We start from the raw sequence: 13,933 nt of genomic DNA, 5'->3' as shown, positions 1-13,933 counted from the left end.
CGGCACTGGGGTCAGCCGGTCTCGCGCCCGGACTGGGCGGGAGGCGAGTTCCAATCGGGGGCTCGGCTCCCCAGAGGTGGGCGGGGTGGGTGGAAGTGGCCTGGATTGGAACCCAGTAACTCCTGGTGGAGTGTGAGTGAATGTGATTGAGGGTGTGTGTGAGAGAGAGAGTGTGTGAGTGCGAGTGTGAGTGAATGTGATTGAGTGTGTGCGAGGGAGAGTGTGTGCGAGGGAGAGTGTGTGCGAGGGAGGGTGTGTGCGAGGGAGGGTGTGTGCGAGGGAGGGTGTGTGCGAGGGAGGGAGTGTGCGAGGGAGGGAGTGTGCGAGGGAGGGAGAATGTGCGTGCGAGGGAGGGAGAGTGTGCGTGCGAGTGGTTGGGGGAGGGGCGGCGGGGTCGGGGGAGGGGATGGGGCGGCGGGGATGGTTTTGGGGGAGGGGAGCGGACCGGCTGCGAGCCTCTGATTGGATTGTCCCCTCTCCCCGCAGGTGGAGGAGTTCGGCTGGACAGACGTGGGCGGGTGGACCGGGACAGGCGGAGCAGCACTGGGGACCAAAAGGTGAGTGCGATCCCATGGGCGGGGGAGGGGCCTCGATGGGTTAATGTACCCGGGGGAGGGGCCTCAATGGGTTAATGTACCCGGGGGAGGGGCCTCAATGGGTTAATGTACCCGGGGGAGGGGCCTCGATGGGTTAATGTTCCTGGGGCGGAGCCACGATGGGTTAATGTTGTCGGGGAGGGGCCTCGATGGGTTAATGTTCCCGGGGGAGGGGCCTCGATGGGTTAATGTTCCCGGGGGAGGGGCCTTGATGGGTTAATGTTCCTGGGGAGGGGCCTCGATGGGTTAATGTTCCTGGGGCGGAGCCTCGATGGGTTAATGTTCCTAGGGCGGAGCCTCGATGGGTTAATGTTCCCGGGGAGGGGCCTCGATGGGTTAATGTTCCTGGGGCGGAGCCTCGATGGGTTAATGTTTCTGGGGCGGAGCCTCGATGGGTTAATGTTCCTAGGGCGGAGCCTCAATGGGTTAATGTTCCCGGGGGAGGGGCCTCAATGGGTTAATGTTCCTGGGGCGGAGCCACGATGGGTTAATGTTCCTGGGGCGGAGCCTCGATGGGTTAATGTTCCTGGGGCGGAGCCTCAATGGGTTAATGTTCCTGGGGCGGAGCCTCAATGGGTTAATGTTCCCGGGGGAGGGGCCTCGATGGGTTAATGTTCCTGCGGGAGGGGCCTCGATTGGTTAATGTTCCCGGGGAGGGGCCTCGATGGGGTAATGTTCCTGGGGGAGGGGCCTCGATGGTTAATGTTCCTGGGGCGGAGCCTCGATGGGTTAATGTTCCCGGGGGAGGGTCCTCGATGGGTTAATGTACCCGGGGGAGGGGCCTCGATGGGTTAATGTACCCGGGGGAGGGGCCTCGATGGGTTAATGTTCCTAGGGCGGAGCCTCGATGGGTTAATGTTCCCGGGGGAGGGGCCTCGATGGGTTAATGTTCCTGGGGCGGAGCCTCGATGGGTTAATGTTCCTGGGGGAGGGGCCTCGATGGGTTAATGTTCCCGGGGGAGGGGCCTCGATGGGTTAATGTTCCTGGGGAGGGGCCTCGATGGGTTAATGTTCCCGGGGGAGTGGCCTCGATGGATTAATGTTCCCGGGGGAGGGGCCTCGATGGGTTAATGTTCCTGGGGCGGAGCCTCGATGGGTTAATGTTCCTGGGGGAGGGGCCTCGATGGGTTAATGTTCCCGGGGGAGGGGCCTCGATGGGTTAATGTTCCCAGGGGAGGGGCCTCGATGGGTTAATGTTCCCGGGGGAGGGTCCTCGATGGTTAATGTTCCCGGGGAGGGGCCTCGATGGGTTAATGTTCCTGGGGCGGAGCCTCGATGGGTTAATGTTCCTGGGGGAGGGGCCTCGATGGGTTAATGTTCCCGGGGGAGGGGCCTCGATGGGTTAATGTTCCCAGGGGAGGGGCCTCGATGGGTTAATGTTCCCGGGGGAGGGTCCTCGATGGGTTAATGTACCCGGGGGAGGGGCCTCGATGGGTTAATGTTCCCGGGGGAGGGGCCTCGATGGGTTAATGTACCCGGGGAGGGGCCTCAATGGGCTAATGTACCCGGGGGAGGGGCCTCGATGGGTTAATGTTCCTGGGGCGGAGCCTCGATGGCTAATGTACCCGGGGGAGGGCCTCGATGGGTTAATGTTCCTGGGGCGGAGCCTCGATGGGTTAATGTACCCGGAGGAGGGGCCTCGATGGGTTAAATGTTCCGGGGCGGAGCCTCGATGGGTTAATGTCCGGGGGAGGGGCCCTCGATGGGTTAATTCCTGTAAATTATTGAATTCTTTGAGCTCACCCACTGATGTGGGGATTATTCTAAGTTAATGTTTCTTCGCTTTCTGTGTCCCTCCTTTTCTCTCTCTCCTTCCCTCCCTCTGTCTCTCTTTCTCCTCCTCCATGTTTCTCCTTCCCTCCCTCACCATCTCCATCTTACAATCCCTTTCTTCGTTTTTTCCCCCCCTCTCTCCCCCCTCTCTCCCCCCTCTCTCCCCCCTCTCCCCCCCTCCCCCCCTCTCTCCCCCCTCTCTCCCCGCCTCCCTCTCTTGCCCCCTCTCTCGCCCCCCTCTCCTCTCCTCTCCCCCTCTCCCCCTTTTTCTCTCTTTCTCTCCTCTCTGTCTCTCTCTCTTTCTCTCTCTCTGTTTGTCTCTCTTTCTCTCCCTCTCTTCCTCTCTCTCTCCCCTCTCTTTCTCCCCCTCTCTTTCTCCCCTCTCTCCCCTCTCTTTCTCCCCCTCTCTCTCTCCCCTCTCTCCCCCTCTCTCTCTCCCCCTCTCTCTCTCCCCCTCCTCTCTTCCCCCTCTCTCCCTCCCTCTCTCTCCCCCTCTCTCCCTCTCTCTCTCTCCTCCCTCTCTCCCTCTCTCTCTCTCCCCCTCTCTCCCTCTCTCTCTCTCCCCCCTCTCTCTCTCAGGGTCCTCCCCACTAAGCACCTTGAGAAGATCAGTGCGAACATCAGCAAGTTCAACATCCATGCCCTGATCATAATCGGGGGCTTTGAGGTACAGAGGGGGAGGAGGATGGGGATGGGGTACGGAGGGTGAGGGTGTACGGAGGGTGAGGGGGATGGGGTACGGAAGGTGGGGGGTACGGAGGGAGAGGGGAGGGTGAGTGGGTACGGAGGGTGAGGGGAGGGGAGGGTGAGTGGGTACGGAGGGTGAGGGGAGGGTGTACGGAGGGTGAGTGGGTACGGAGGGAGAGGAGGGTGAGTGGGTACAGAGGGTGAGGGGGTACGGGGGTGAGGGGGTATGGAGGATGAGGGGGTACGGAAGTGAGGGGAGGGTGAGGGGGTACGGAAGGTCAGGGGAGGGTGAGGGGGTAAGGAGGGTGAGGGGGTACGGAGGGTGAGGGGAGGGTGAGGGGGTACGGAGGGTGAGGGAGGTGAGGGTATGGAGGGTGAGGGGAGGGTGTACGGAGGGTGAGGGGTACGGAGGGTGAGGGGAGGGTGAGGGTATGGAGGGTGAGGGAGGGTGTACGGAGGGTGAGGGGAGGGTGAGGGGGTACGGAGGGTGAGGGGAGGGTGAGGGGGTACAGAGGGTGAGGGGAGGGTGTACGGAGGGTGAGGGGGTATGGAGGGTGTACGGAGGGTGAGCGGGTATGGAGGGTGTACAGAGGGTGAGAGGGTACGGAGGGTGAGGGGAGGGTGTACGGAGGAGAGGGGTACGGAGGGTGTACGGAGGGTCAGTGGGTACGGAGGGGCATGACTCTATAAGCCGCTGTGGGGCCGGTGAGACCGAGGGGCGACTCACCTCTTCTCTCTCCCCCCTCTCCCTGCTTCTCTCTCCCCGCTCCCCTTGGACAGGCCTTCACTGGCGGGCTGGAGCTGTTGGAGGGACGCACCAAGTACGAGGAACTTTGCATCCCCATCATCATCATCCGGCCACCGTCTCCGAACAACGTCCCGGGGTCGGACTCAGTATCGGAGCAGATACCGCGCTCAACGCCATCACCAGCGTGAGTCAGTCCGCACACCCACTTCGACTCCTCACACCCCTCGCCCATTCAACACCTCACCCCTTCACATCGTGTGACGCTCCCCCGTGTGACGCTCTCGGTGTTGACGCGCCCCCATGTGACGCTCTTCGCGTGACGCTCCCCGTGTTGACACTCTCGGTGTTGATGCGCCTTTCTTTTGCGGTTGGCAGACCTGCGACCGGATCAAGCAGTCCGCGGCCGGCACCAAGCGCAGGGTCTTCATCATCGAGACCATGGGCGGCTACTGCGGTTACCTGGCGACCATGGCCGGACTGGCGGCCGGAGCCGACGCTGCATACATCTACGAGGATTCGTTCTCCATCCACGACCTGCAGGTGAGCACGGCGGGGCGCGTCCTGGGTGGGCGCGAGGGAGCTGATGTTGCGTGACATAACGTTACGTGACACAAGCGCGATGACATTACGTGACATGAGGGAGGTGGAGTTACGTGACACAAGGGAGCTGACGTTGCATGACACAAGGGAGGTGATGTTATGTGACACGAGCGAGGTGATGTTATGTGACACGAGCGAGGTGATGTTATGTGACACGAGCGAGGTGACGTTACGTGACTTGACGCCAGGCGAGGGACAGGTGCGCACTGCGGGGTGGGATGTGTAGCTGGGCAGCCATCTTTCGGAGGCGTGACGTTTCCTTTTTACCAACAGGTTAACGTGGAGCATCTGACAGAAAAATGAAAACAACCGTGAAACGAGGCCTCATCCTGAGGTACAGACACCCCTCCCCTCCCCCAGAACTTGCCTCTCGTGCCCCCTGACCCCCTCGTGTGCCCCATAGGAAACGTGGCAACCAATTTGCGCACAAACAGCAATGTAATAATGAACGGATCATCTGTTTTTTAGTGATGTTGGTTGAAGGATAAATACTGGCCCCAGGGCGGCTCATCTAAAAGACGGCACATCCGACAGTGCAGCGCTCCCTCAGTACTGCCCCTCTGACAGTGCGACGCTCCCTCAGTACTGCCCCTCCGACAGTGCGGCGCTCCCTCAGTACTGCCCCTCCGACAGTGCGGCGCTCCCTCAGTACTGCCCTTCCGACAGTGCGGCGCTCCCTCAGTACTGCCCTTCCGACAGTGCGGCGCTCCCTCAGTACTGCCCCTCCGACAGTGCGGCGCTCCCTCAGTACTGCCCTTCCGACAGTGCGGCGCTCCCTCAGTACTGCCCCTCCGACAGTGCGGCGCTCCCTCGGTACTGCCCTCCGAACGTGCGGCGCTCCCTCGGTACTGCCCCTCCGAACGTGCGGCGCTCCCTCGGTACTGCCCCTCCGACAGTGCGGCGCTCCCTCAGTACTGCCCCTCCGACAGCTAACCTCTTGTTGTCTGCTGCAGGAACGAGAAGGCGAACGAACATTATTCCACTGATTTTATCTGCAACCTGTACTCTGAGGAGGGAAAGGCATCTTTGACTGCAGGAAGAATGTTCTGGGACACATGCAGCAGGTAAATAATTCCATCTTGTTCCCCTCGGTCCTCCTCCTCGCCACCCTCTTCCCCCACCACCCAAGGGCGCCGACCCCTCACTAACGGGTCCGCGTTCCATGGTATCATCCCCCACCCACCACCTTCTTCTTCTCTTCTTAGGCAGTCCCTCGGAACCGAGGATGACTTGCTGCCACATTAAAAATGAGTTCTCAGGTGACTGATGAGTCCAATGTGGGACCTACAGTTTCTGTCACAGGTGGGGCAGACGGTGGTTGAAGGGGTGGGTGGGTGGGGGGCTTGGGTTGACGTGCGCTCCTTGCGCTGCCTGCGCTTGGCTTCCGCTTGCTCCCGGCGAAGAGACTCGAGGTGTTCGGCACCTTCCCGGATGCTCCTCCTCCACTTTGTGCGGTCTTGGGGCCAGGGATTCCCAGGTGGGTGTCGGTGGGGGATGTTACACTTTTTCCAAGGAGGCTTTGAGGGTGTCCTTGAAGTGTTTCCTCTGCCCACCTGGGGCTTTCTTGCCGTGCTGGAGCTCCGAGTAGAGCGCTTGTTTTGGGAGACTCGTATCGGGCATGCGGACGATGTGACCCGTCCATCGGAGCTGATCGAGCGCGGTCAAAGCTTCGATGCTGGGGATGTTGGCCTGAGCGAGAACACTGACGTTGGTGCGCCTATCCTGCCAATGGATTTGCAGGATCTTGCGGAGGCAGCGTTGGTGGTACCTCTCCAGTGCTTTGAGGTGCCTGCTGTACATGGTCCATGTCTCTGAGGCATACAGCAGGGCGGGTATCACACCTGCTCTGTAGACCATGAGCTTCCCCCACCCAGCACAGTGAGTGAGTGCGCAGAGGGTGTGTTAGCCGGAATGTAGCCTGGGATCTTCCTACTCTGTCTGTGAGTGTGTGTGTGTGTGTGTGTGAGAGTGAGTGTGTGTGAGAGTGAGTGAGTGTGTGAGTGCGTGTGGGGTACAGGCCCCTCCCGAGGGAGAACGAGCAGGGTTGATGTGTGTGTCTGGGCTGTGTGTGATTCTGAAAACTTGCTGTAACTCTGGGGTCTGATCCACAGGGGGGAAGCCCAACACCATTTGACCGGAACTTCGGTACCAAGCTGGGAGCCAAGGCCGTTCTCTGGTTATCAACAGCACTGAAGGAATCCTACAGACACGGTGTGTACTGCCCCTCTGACAGTGCGGCGCTTCCTCAGTACCGCCCCTCCGACAGTGCGGCGCTCCCTCAGTACCGCCCCTCCGACAGTGCGGCGCTCCCTCAGCACTGCCCCTCCGACAGTGCGGCGCGCCCTCAGCACTGCCCCTCCGACAGTGCGGCGCTCCCTCAGTACCGCCCCTCCGACAGTGCGGCGCTCCCTCAGTACCGCCCCTCCGACAGTGCGGCGCTCCCTCAGTACCCGCCCCTCCGACAGTGCGGCGCTCCCTCAGTACCGCCCCTCCGACAGTGCGGCGCTCTCTCAGTACCGCCCCTCCGACAGTGCGGTGCTCCCTCAGTAATGCCCCTCCGACAGTGCGGCGCTCCCTCAGTACTGACCCTCCGATAGTGCGGCGCTCCCTCAGTAATGCCCCTCCGACAGTGTGGTGCTCCCTCAGTACCGCCCCTCCGACAGTGCGAGTGCGGCGCTCCCTCAGTAATGCCCCTCCGACAGTGCGGCGCTCCCTCAGTACTGACCCTCCGATAGTGTGGCGCTCCCTCAGTACCGCCCCTCCCACAGTGCGGCGCTCCCTCAGTACTGCCCCTCCGACAGTGCAGTGCTCCCTCAGTACCGCCCCTCCGACAGTGCGGCGCTCCCTCAGTACTGCCCCCCCCCCCACAGTGCGGCGCTCCCTCAGTACCGCCCCTCCGACAGTGCGGCGCTCCCTCAGTACTGCCCCCCCGACAGTGCAGCGCTCCCTCAGTACTGCCCCTCCGACAGTGCGGCGCTCCCTCAGTACTGCCCCTCCGACAGTGCGGCGCTCCCTCAGTACTGCCCCTCCGACAGTGCGGCGCTCCTCAGTACTGCCCCTCCGACAGTGCGGTGCTCCCTCAGTACTGCCCCTCCGACAGTGCGGCGCTCCATCAGTGCTGCCCCTCCGACAGTGCGCCCAAGACCACGATGGAAGCCAGGGCCTTGCGCCTCCTCTTGGACACCTATGTCTCGCGCCCGCTGCCGTCCCCGACTCATCGCTCTCTATCTCTCCCCTCTCGTGGACAGGCCGGATATTTGCCAACACTCCCGACTCCGCTTGCGTCCTGGGAATGAAGAAGCGGAGTGTGGTGGTGCAACCACTCCAGCAACTCCGCGACCAGATCGACATGGAGTGAGTAGAGGGGGGCGGAACGGAGATACAGAGCAGAGGGAGAGGGAGAGACGGAGCGAGGGACAGAGAAGGGAGAGAGATAGAGAGAAGGGGGAGTGAGGAGGTGAAAGGGGAGGGTGATGGAGAGGGGAGAGACGGAAGGAGAGAGATATCGAGAGAAGGTGGAGAGAGACAGAGGGGAGTGAGGAGGTGGGAGGAGAGTGAGGGGAGAGAAGGAGACAGCGATAAGAGAGAGTGAGAGAGGAAGGAGACAGAGTGAAGAGGAGAGAGACAGTGAGGAGGTGCGAGGGGAGGGTGATGGAGAGAGGGGGAGGGGGAAGGGAGAGACGGAGGGAGAGAGTGAGGGGATGGGTGTGAAGAGGTGTGGGAGAGTGACGCGGATTGCAGGGCGCTGACTCCGGTGGCCTGTAACGATTGGCTCGAGGCCTCCTGCAGCAGGTGTGGTCACACTGGGTCACGGACTCCCAGCGGCCCTCCTGACCGCCTCTGACCATCCCCCTCCTCTCCTGAAGGTGCTGACTCCCCTCGGTGGGGCTCCGGCTCCCACGGGCTCCCGAAGCCCTTCCAGTAACTCACCTGGGGGGGTCCCCATTCTTCAGGTATCAGTGTCGGCGGCTGCTCGACTACAGAGGCAGCGTCTAGAGAGCTCGATCCACCCCTTCACCTTCCAGGAGGGCTGTCTGTGCTCCTCCATAACCCAGGTACAACACACGAACAGGAGGAGGCCATTCAGCCCCTCGAGCCTGTTACACAGGAACAGGAGGAAGTCATTCAGCCCCTTGATCCTGTTACATTAGGAACAGGAAGAGGCCATTCAGTCCCCTCGAGTCTGTTACACAGGAACAGGAGGAGGCCATTCAGCCCCTCGATCCTGTTGCATTAGGAACAGGAAGAGGCCATTCAGTCCCCTCGAATCTGTTACACAGGAACAGGAGGAGGCCATTCAGCCCCCTCGAGCCTGTTACATTAGGAACAGGAGGAGGCCATTCAGCCCCCTCGAGCCTGTTACATTAGGAACAGGAGGAGGTCCATTCAGCCCCCTCGAGCCTGTTACATTAGGAACAGGAGGAGGCCATTCAGCCCCCTCGAGCCTGTTATATTACGAACAGGAGGAGGTCATTCAGCCCGCCTCGAGCCTGTTACATTAGGAACAGGAGGAGGCCGTTCAGCCCCTCGAGCCTGTTACATTAGGAACAGGAGGAGGCCATTCAGCCCCTCGAGCCTGTTACATTAGGAACAGGAGGAGGTCCATTCAGCCCCCTCGAGCCTGTTACATTAGGAACAGGAGGAGGCCATTCAGCCCCCTCGAGCCTGTTACATTAGGAACAGGAGGAGGTCATTCAGCCCCCTCGAGCCTGTTACATTAGGAACAGGAGGAGGTCATTCAGCCCCCTCGAGCCTGTTACATTAGGAACAGGAGGAGGTCATTCAGCCCCCTCGAGCCTGTTACATTAGGAACAGGAGGAGGCCATTCAGCCCCCTCGAGCCTGTTACATTACGAACAGGAGGAGGCCATTCAGCCCCTTGAGCCTGTTACATTAGGAACAGGAGGAGGTCATTCAGCCCCCCTCGAGCCTGTTACATTAGGAACAGGAGGAGGCCATTCAGCCCCCTCGAGCCTGTTACATTACGAACAGGAGGAGGCCATTCAGCCCCTCGAGCCTGTTACATTAGGAACAGGAGGAGGACGTTCTGCCCCTCGAGCCTGTTACATTACGAACAGGAGGAGGCCATTCAGCCCCCTCGAGCCTGTTACATTACGAACAGGAGGAGGCCATTCAGCCCCCTCGAGCCAGTTACATTAGGAACAGGAGGAGGTCCATTCAGCCCCCTCGAGCCTGTTACATTAGGAACAGGAGGAGCCCATTCAGCCCCCTCGAGCCTGTTACATTAGGAACAGGAGGAGGTCCATTCAGCCCCCTCGAGCCTGTTACATTAGGAACAATTAGATCAGCTTACCCAACAAAAATCTATCGATCTCGGTTTTGAAAGCTCCAATTGACCCCCAGCCTCGACAGCTTTTTGGGAGGAGAGAGTTCCAGATTTCCACCACCCTTTGTGTGAAGAAATGCTTCCTGACGTCACCCCTGAACGGCCTGGCTCTAATCTTAAGGTTACGCCCACCACCCCCCCTCCTTGTTCTGGACTCCCCCCACCAGAGGAAATAATTTCTCTCTCTGTCGACCCTATTGAATCCTTAAACACCTCGATCAGATCAACCCCTTAATCTCCTACACTCGAGGAAACACAGGCCTAGTCTGTGTAACCTGTCCTCGGAGTTTAACCCCTTTTAGCCCCCCGGGGTATCGTTCTGGTGAATCTGCGACGCTCCCCCTCCGAGGTGCGGGGCCCGGAACGGAACGCGGTCACTATAAACCGCAGCATCACTTCCAACCTCTTTGTACTCCAGCCCTCCTCGAGTTAAAGGACGACAGGTGAAGTTGTGCAGACGATTTAAAAAGCATACGGGATCCTGTGCTTCATAAATAGAAGCATAGAGTACAAAAGCAAGGATGTTATGCTAAAACCTTTATAAAACTTTGGTTAGACCACAGTGGTGTACTGCGTCCAATTCTGGCCACCGCACTTTAGGAAGGATGTCAAGCCCTAGGAGAGGGTGCGGAGGAGATTGACCAGAATGGTTCCAGGGGATGCGGGACTTCAGTGACACGGAGAGACTGGAGAAGCTGGGGTTGTTCTCCTTAGAGCAGAGAAGGTTAAGGGGGAGATTGACCAGAATGGTACCAGGGGATGAGGGACTTCAGTGACGTGGAGAGACTGGAGAAGCTGGGTTGTTCTCCTTAGAGCAGAGAAGGTTAAGGGGAGATTGACCAGAATGGTACCAGGGGATGAGGGACTTCAGTGACGTGGAGAGACTGGAGAAGCTGGGGTTGTTCTCCTTAGAGCAGAGAAGGTTAAGGGGGAGATTGACCAGAATGGTACCAGGGGATGAGGGACTTCAGTGACACGGAGAGACTGGAGAAGCTGGGGTTGTTCTCCTTAGAGCAGAGAAGGTTAAGGGGAGATTGATCAGAATGGTTTCAGGGGATGAGGGACTTCAGTGACGTGGAGAGACTGGAGAAGCTGGGGTCGTTCTCCTTAGAGCAGAGCAGGTAAGAGGAGATTTAATAGAGGCGTTCAAAGTTACGAGAAGTTTTGATCGAGTAAATGAGGAGAAAGTGTTTCCAGTGGCAGGAAGGTCGGTAACCAGAGGACACAGATTTAAGGTAATCGGCAAAAGAACCAGAGGGGGGAGATGAGGAGAATGTTTTTACACAGCGAGTTGTTGTGATCTGGAACATGCTGCCTGAAAGGGCGGCGGGAGCAGATTCAATAGTAACTTTCAAAAGGGGAATTGGAGAAATACTTGAAGGGGAAAAATTCACAGGGCTACGGGGGAAAGAGCGGGGGGTGGGGGGGAAAAGTGGGACTAATTGGAGAGCTCGTTCACAAAGCCGGCACAGGCACGATGGGCCGAATGGCCTCCTCCTGCGCTGTGACATTCTGTGATTTAATTGATTGCTAAGGGAAATGTGTGCGAGGGGGGAATGGTGGTTGGTGGGGAGGGATCCCAGCTCGAGTTCCAACCCCACCCGACGCGTGCACCCCATAGAAACATAGAAGATATCCCCATATCCCTTATCCTATGAGGAGTGATTAGAAACAAAGAAACATAGAAGATAGGAGCAGGAGTAGGCCATTCGGCCCCTCGAGCCTGTTCCGCCATTCAATGAGATCATGGCTGATCATCCAAACTCAGTACCCAGTCCCTGCCTTCTCCCCATATCCCTTGATCCCCTTAGCCTTAAGAAATATATCCAACTCTTCTTGAATATATTTAATGAATTGGCCTCCACTGCCTTCTGTGGTAGAGAATTCCACAGGTTCACCACTCTCTGGGTGAAGAAATTCCTCCTCATCTCTGTCCTAAATGGCTTACCCCTTATCCTTAGACTGTGACCCCTAGTTCTGGACTCCCCGCCATCGGGAACACCCTTCCTGCATCTAGTCTGTCTAGTCCTGTTAGAATTTTATAAGTTTCAATGAGACCCCCTCTCATTCTTCTAAACTCCAGTGAGTATAAGCCCAATCGACACAATCTCTCCTCATACGTCATCCCTGCCATCAGGTATCAGTCTGGTGAATCTTCGCTGAACTCCTTCCATGTCAAGAACATCCTTCCTCAGATAAGGAGACCAGAACTGCACACAATACTCAAGGTGTGGTCTCACCAAGGCCCTGTACAACTGCAGCAAGACATCCTTGTTCCTGTACTCGAATCCTCTCGCTACGAAGGCCAACATACCATTTGCCTTCTTAACCGCCTGCTGCACCTGCATGCTTACCTTCAGCGACTGGTGCACAAGGACACCCAGGTCTCGTTGCACTTCCCCTTCTCCCAATCTATTGCCGTTCAGATAATAATCTGCCTTCCTGTTTTTGCCACCAAGGTGGATAACCTCGCATTTATCCCCGCTCAGCTCCCGCCTGAACCCCCTCCTCTCTCTCTCTCTCTCCGACAGACACCGTCTCCCCCGGGATCAGTGGTGGCTCAGGCTGCGTCCCATCCTGAAGGTTCTGGCCAAGTACAAGGTGGCAGCGGACATCTCCGAGCAGGCCGAGCTGGAGCACGTCGTGCAAAAGAGGAGACCCGTGGAGTCCGGGCGCTGAGGGGAGCGGTGGTGGGGGGGGTGGAGACAGGGACCGCCAACACCTGGCCCCCCCACCCTTCGACCCCCACACGACGACAGAACCGCGGCTGAGGAGACAGAGCCGGGCGGATTGTTCGGTGATTAGCGGCAGATCGCAGGGTGTGTGTTCTCAAAAAAAATACATTGCTCCCCCACTCCCACACCCGTTCTCCCCTCTCTGTATCTCTTCTCCCTCTCCCTCTCTCTCCCCATCCCCTCTCCCCCCCCTCGCTCCCCCTCTCGCTCCCCCCCTCTCGCTCCCCCCCTCTCGCTCCCCCCCTCGCTCCCCCCCCTCGCTCCCCCCCCCCTCGCTCCCCCACCCCTCGCTCCCCCCCCTCGCTCCCCCCCTCTCGCTCCCCCCCTCTCCCTCCCCCCCTCTCCCTCCCCCCTCTCCCTCCCCCCCTCTCCCTCCCCGCCTCTCGCTCCCCCCCTCTCGCTCCCCCCCTCTCGCTCCCCCCCTCCCTCACCCCCTCCCTCCCCTCACCCCCTCTCTCTCCCCCCTCCCTCCCCCTCTCTCCTCCCCCCCTCTCTCTCTCCCCCCCCTCTCTCTCTCCCCCCCTCTCTCTCTCCCCCCCCTCTCTCTCCCCCCCCCTCTCCCCCCCCTCTCCCCCCTTCTCTCTCCCCCCCCTCTCTCTCCCCCCTCTCTCTCTCCCCCCCTCTCTCCCCCCTCTCTCTCTCCCCCCCCTCTCCCCCCTTCTCTCTCCCCCCCTCTCTCTCCCCCCTCTCTCTCCCCCCCCTCTCTCCCCCCCTCTCTCTCTCCCCCCCCTCTCTCTCCCCCCTCTCTCTCTCCCCCCCCTTCTCTCTCCCCCCTCTCTCTCCCCCCCTCTCTCCCCCCTCTCTCTCTCCCCCTCTCTCTCTCCCCCTCTCTCTCTCCCCCTCTCTCTCCCCCCTTCTCTCTCCCCCCTTCTCTCTCCCCCCCTCTCTCTCTCTCCCCCCCTCTCTCTCCCCCCCCTCGCTCCCCCCTCTCCCCCTCTCTCCTCTCCCCCCTCTCTCTCTCCCCCCCTCTCTCTCCCCCCCTCTCTCCCCCCCTCTCTCTCCCCCCTCTCTCCCTCCCCCTCTCTCTCCCCCTCTCTCTCCCCCTCTCTCTCTCTCCCCCTTCTCTCTCCCCCCCTCTCTCTCTCCCCCCCTCTCTCTCTCCCCCCTCTCTCCCCCTCTCTCTCTCCCCCTCTCTCTCTCTCCCCCTCTCTCTCTCTCCCCCTCTCTCTCTCCCCTTCTCTCTCTCTCTCCCCCAGCGTATCTTACACAGTATTCACAGCACAGAAACAGGCCATTGGGCCCAACGGGTCTGTGCCGGGGTTTATGCTCCACACGAGCCTCCTCCCACCCCTCTTCATCTCACCCTATCACCATATCCTTCTATTCATTTCTCCTTCATGTGTTTATCCAGCTTCCTCTTAAATGCATCTCCGCAATTCGCCTCAACCACTCCCTGTGGTAGCGAGTTCCACATTCTCACCACTCTCTGGGTAAAGAAGTTTCTCCTG

At 59.6% G+C, this 13,933-nt stretch overlaps 1 protein-coding gene across 1 annotated transcript in view; it reads left to right on the top strand.

Moving 5' to 3' along the window:
* LOC147097208 (ATP-dependent 6-phosphofructokinase, muscle type-like) overlaps positions 1-12,749 on the top strand; it is a 51,400-nt gene extending 38,651 nt beyond the window's left edge. Inside the window, 12 exon segments of the mRNA XM_085973106.1 lie at positions 487-557; positions 2,949-3,036; positions 3,837-3,945; positions 3,948-3,988; positions 4,180-4,344; positions 4,678-4,693; positions 4,696-4,738; positions 5,358-5,413; positions 5,416-5,468; positions 6,516-6,615; positions 7,653-7,758; positions 12,282-12,749. Of these exon segments, the coding sequence (XP_085829232.1) occupies positions 487-557; positions 2,949-3,036; positions 3,837-3,945; positions 3,948-3,988; positions 4,180-4,344; positions 4,678-4,693; positions 4,696-4,738; positions 5,358-5,413; positions 5,416-5,468; positions 6,516-6,615; positions 7,653-7,758; positions 12,282-12,429 (996 nt within the window). The 3' untranslated portion in view covers positions 12,430-12,749.
* Positions 12,750-13,933: the final 1,184 nt, after the last annotated feature.

The sequence above is a fragment of the Somniosus microcephalus genome, chromosome 33 (genome assembly GCF_052327205.1).
Source record: "Somniosus microcephalus isolate GS21.2 chromosome 33, FLI_Smic_1.0, whole genome shotgun sequence".
Lineage (NCBI taxonomy): Eukaryota > Metazoa > Chordata > Chondrichthyes > Squaliformes > Somniosidae > Somniosus > Somniosus microcephalus.
Note: the sequence above shows the minus strand (reverse complement) of the source record. Positions and strands in the feature narration are given on the sequence as shown.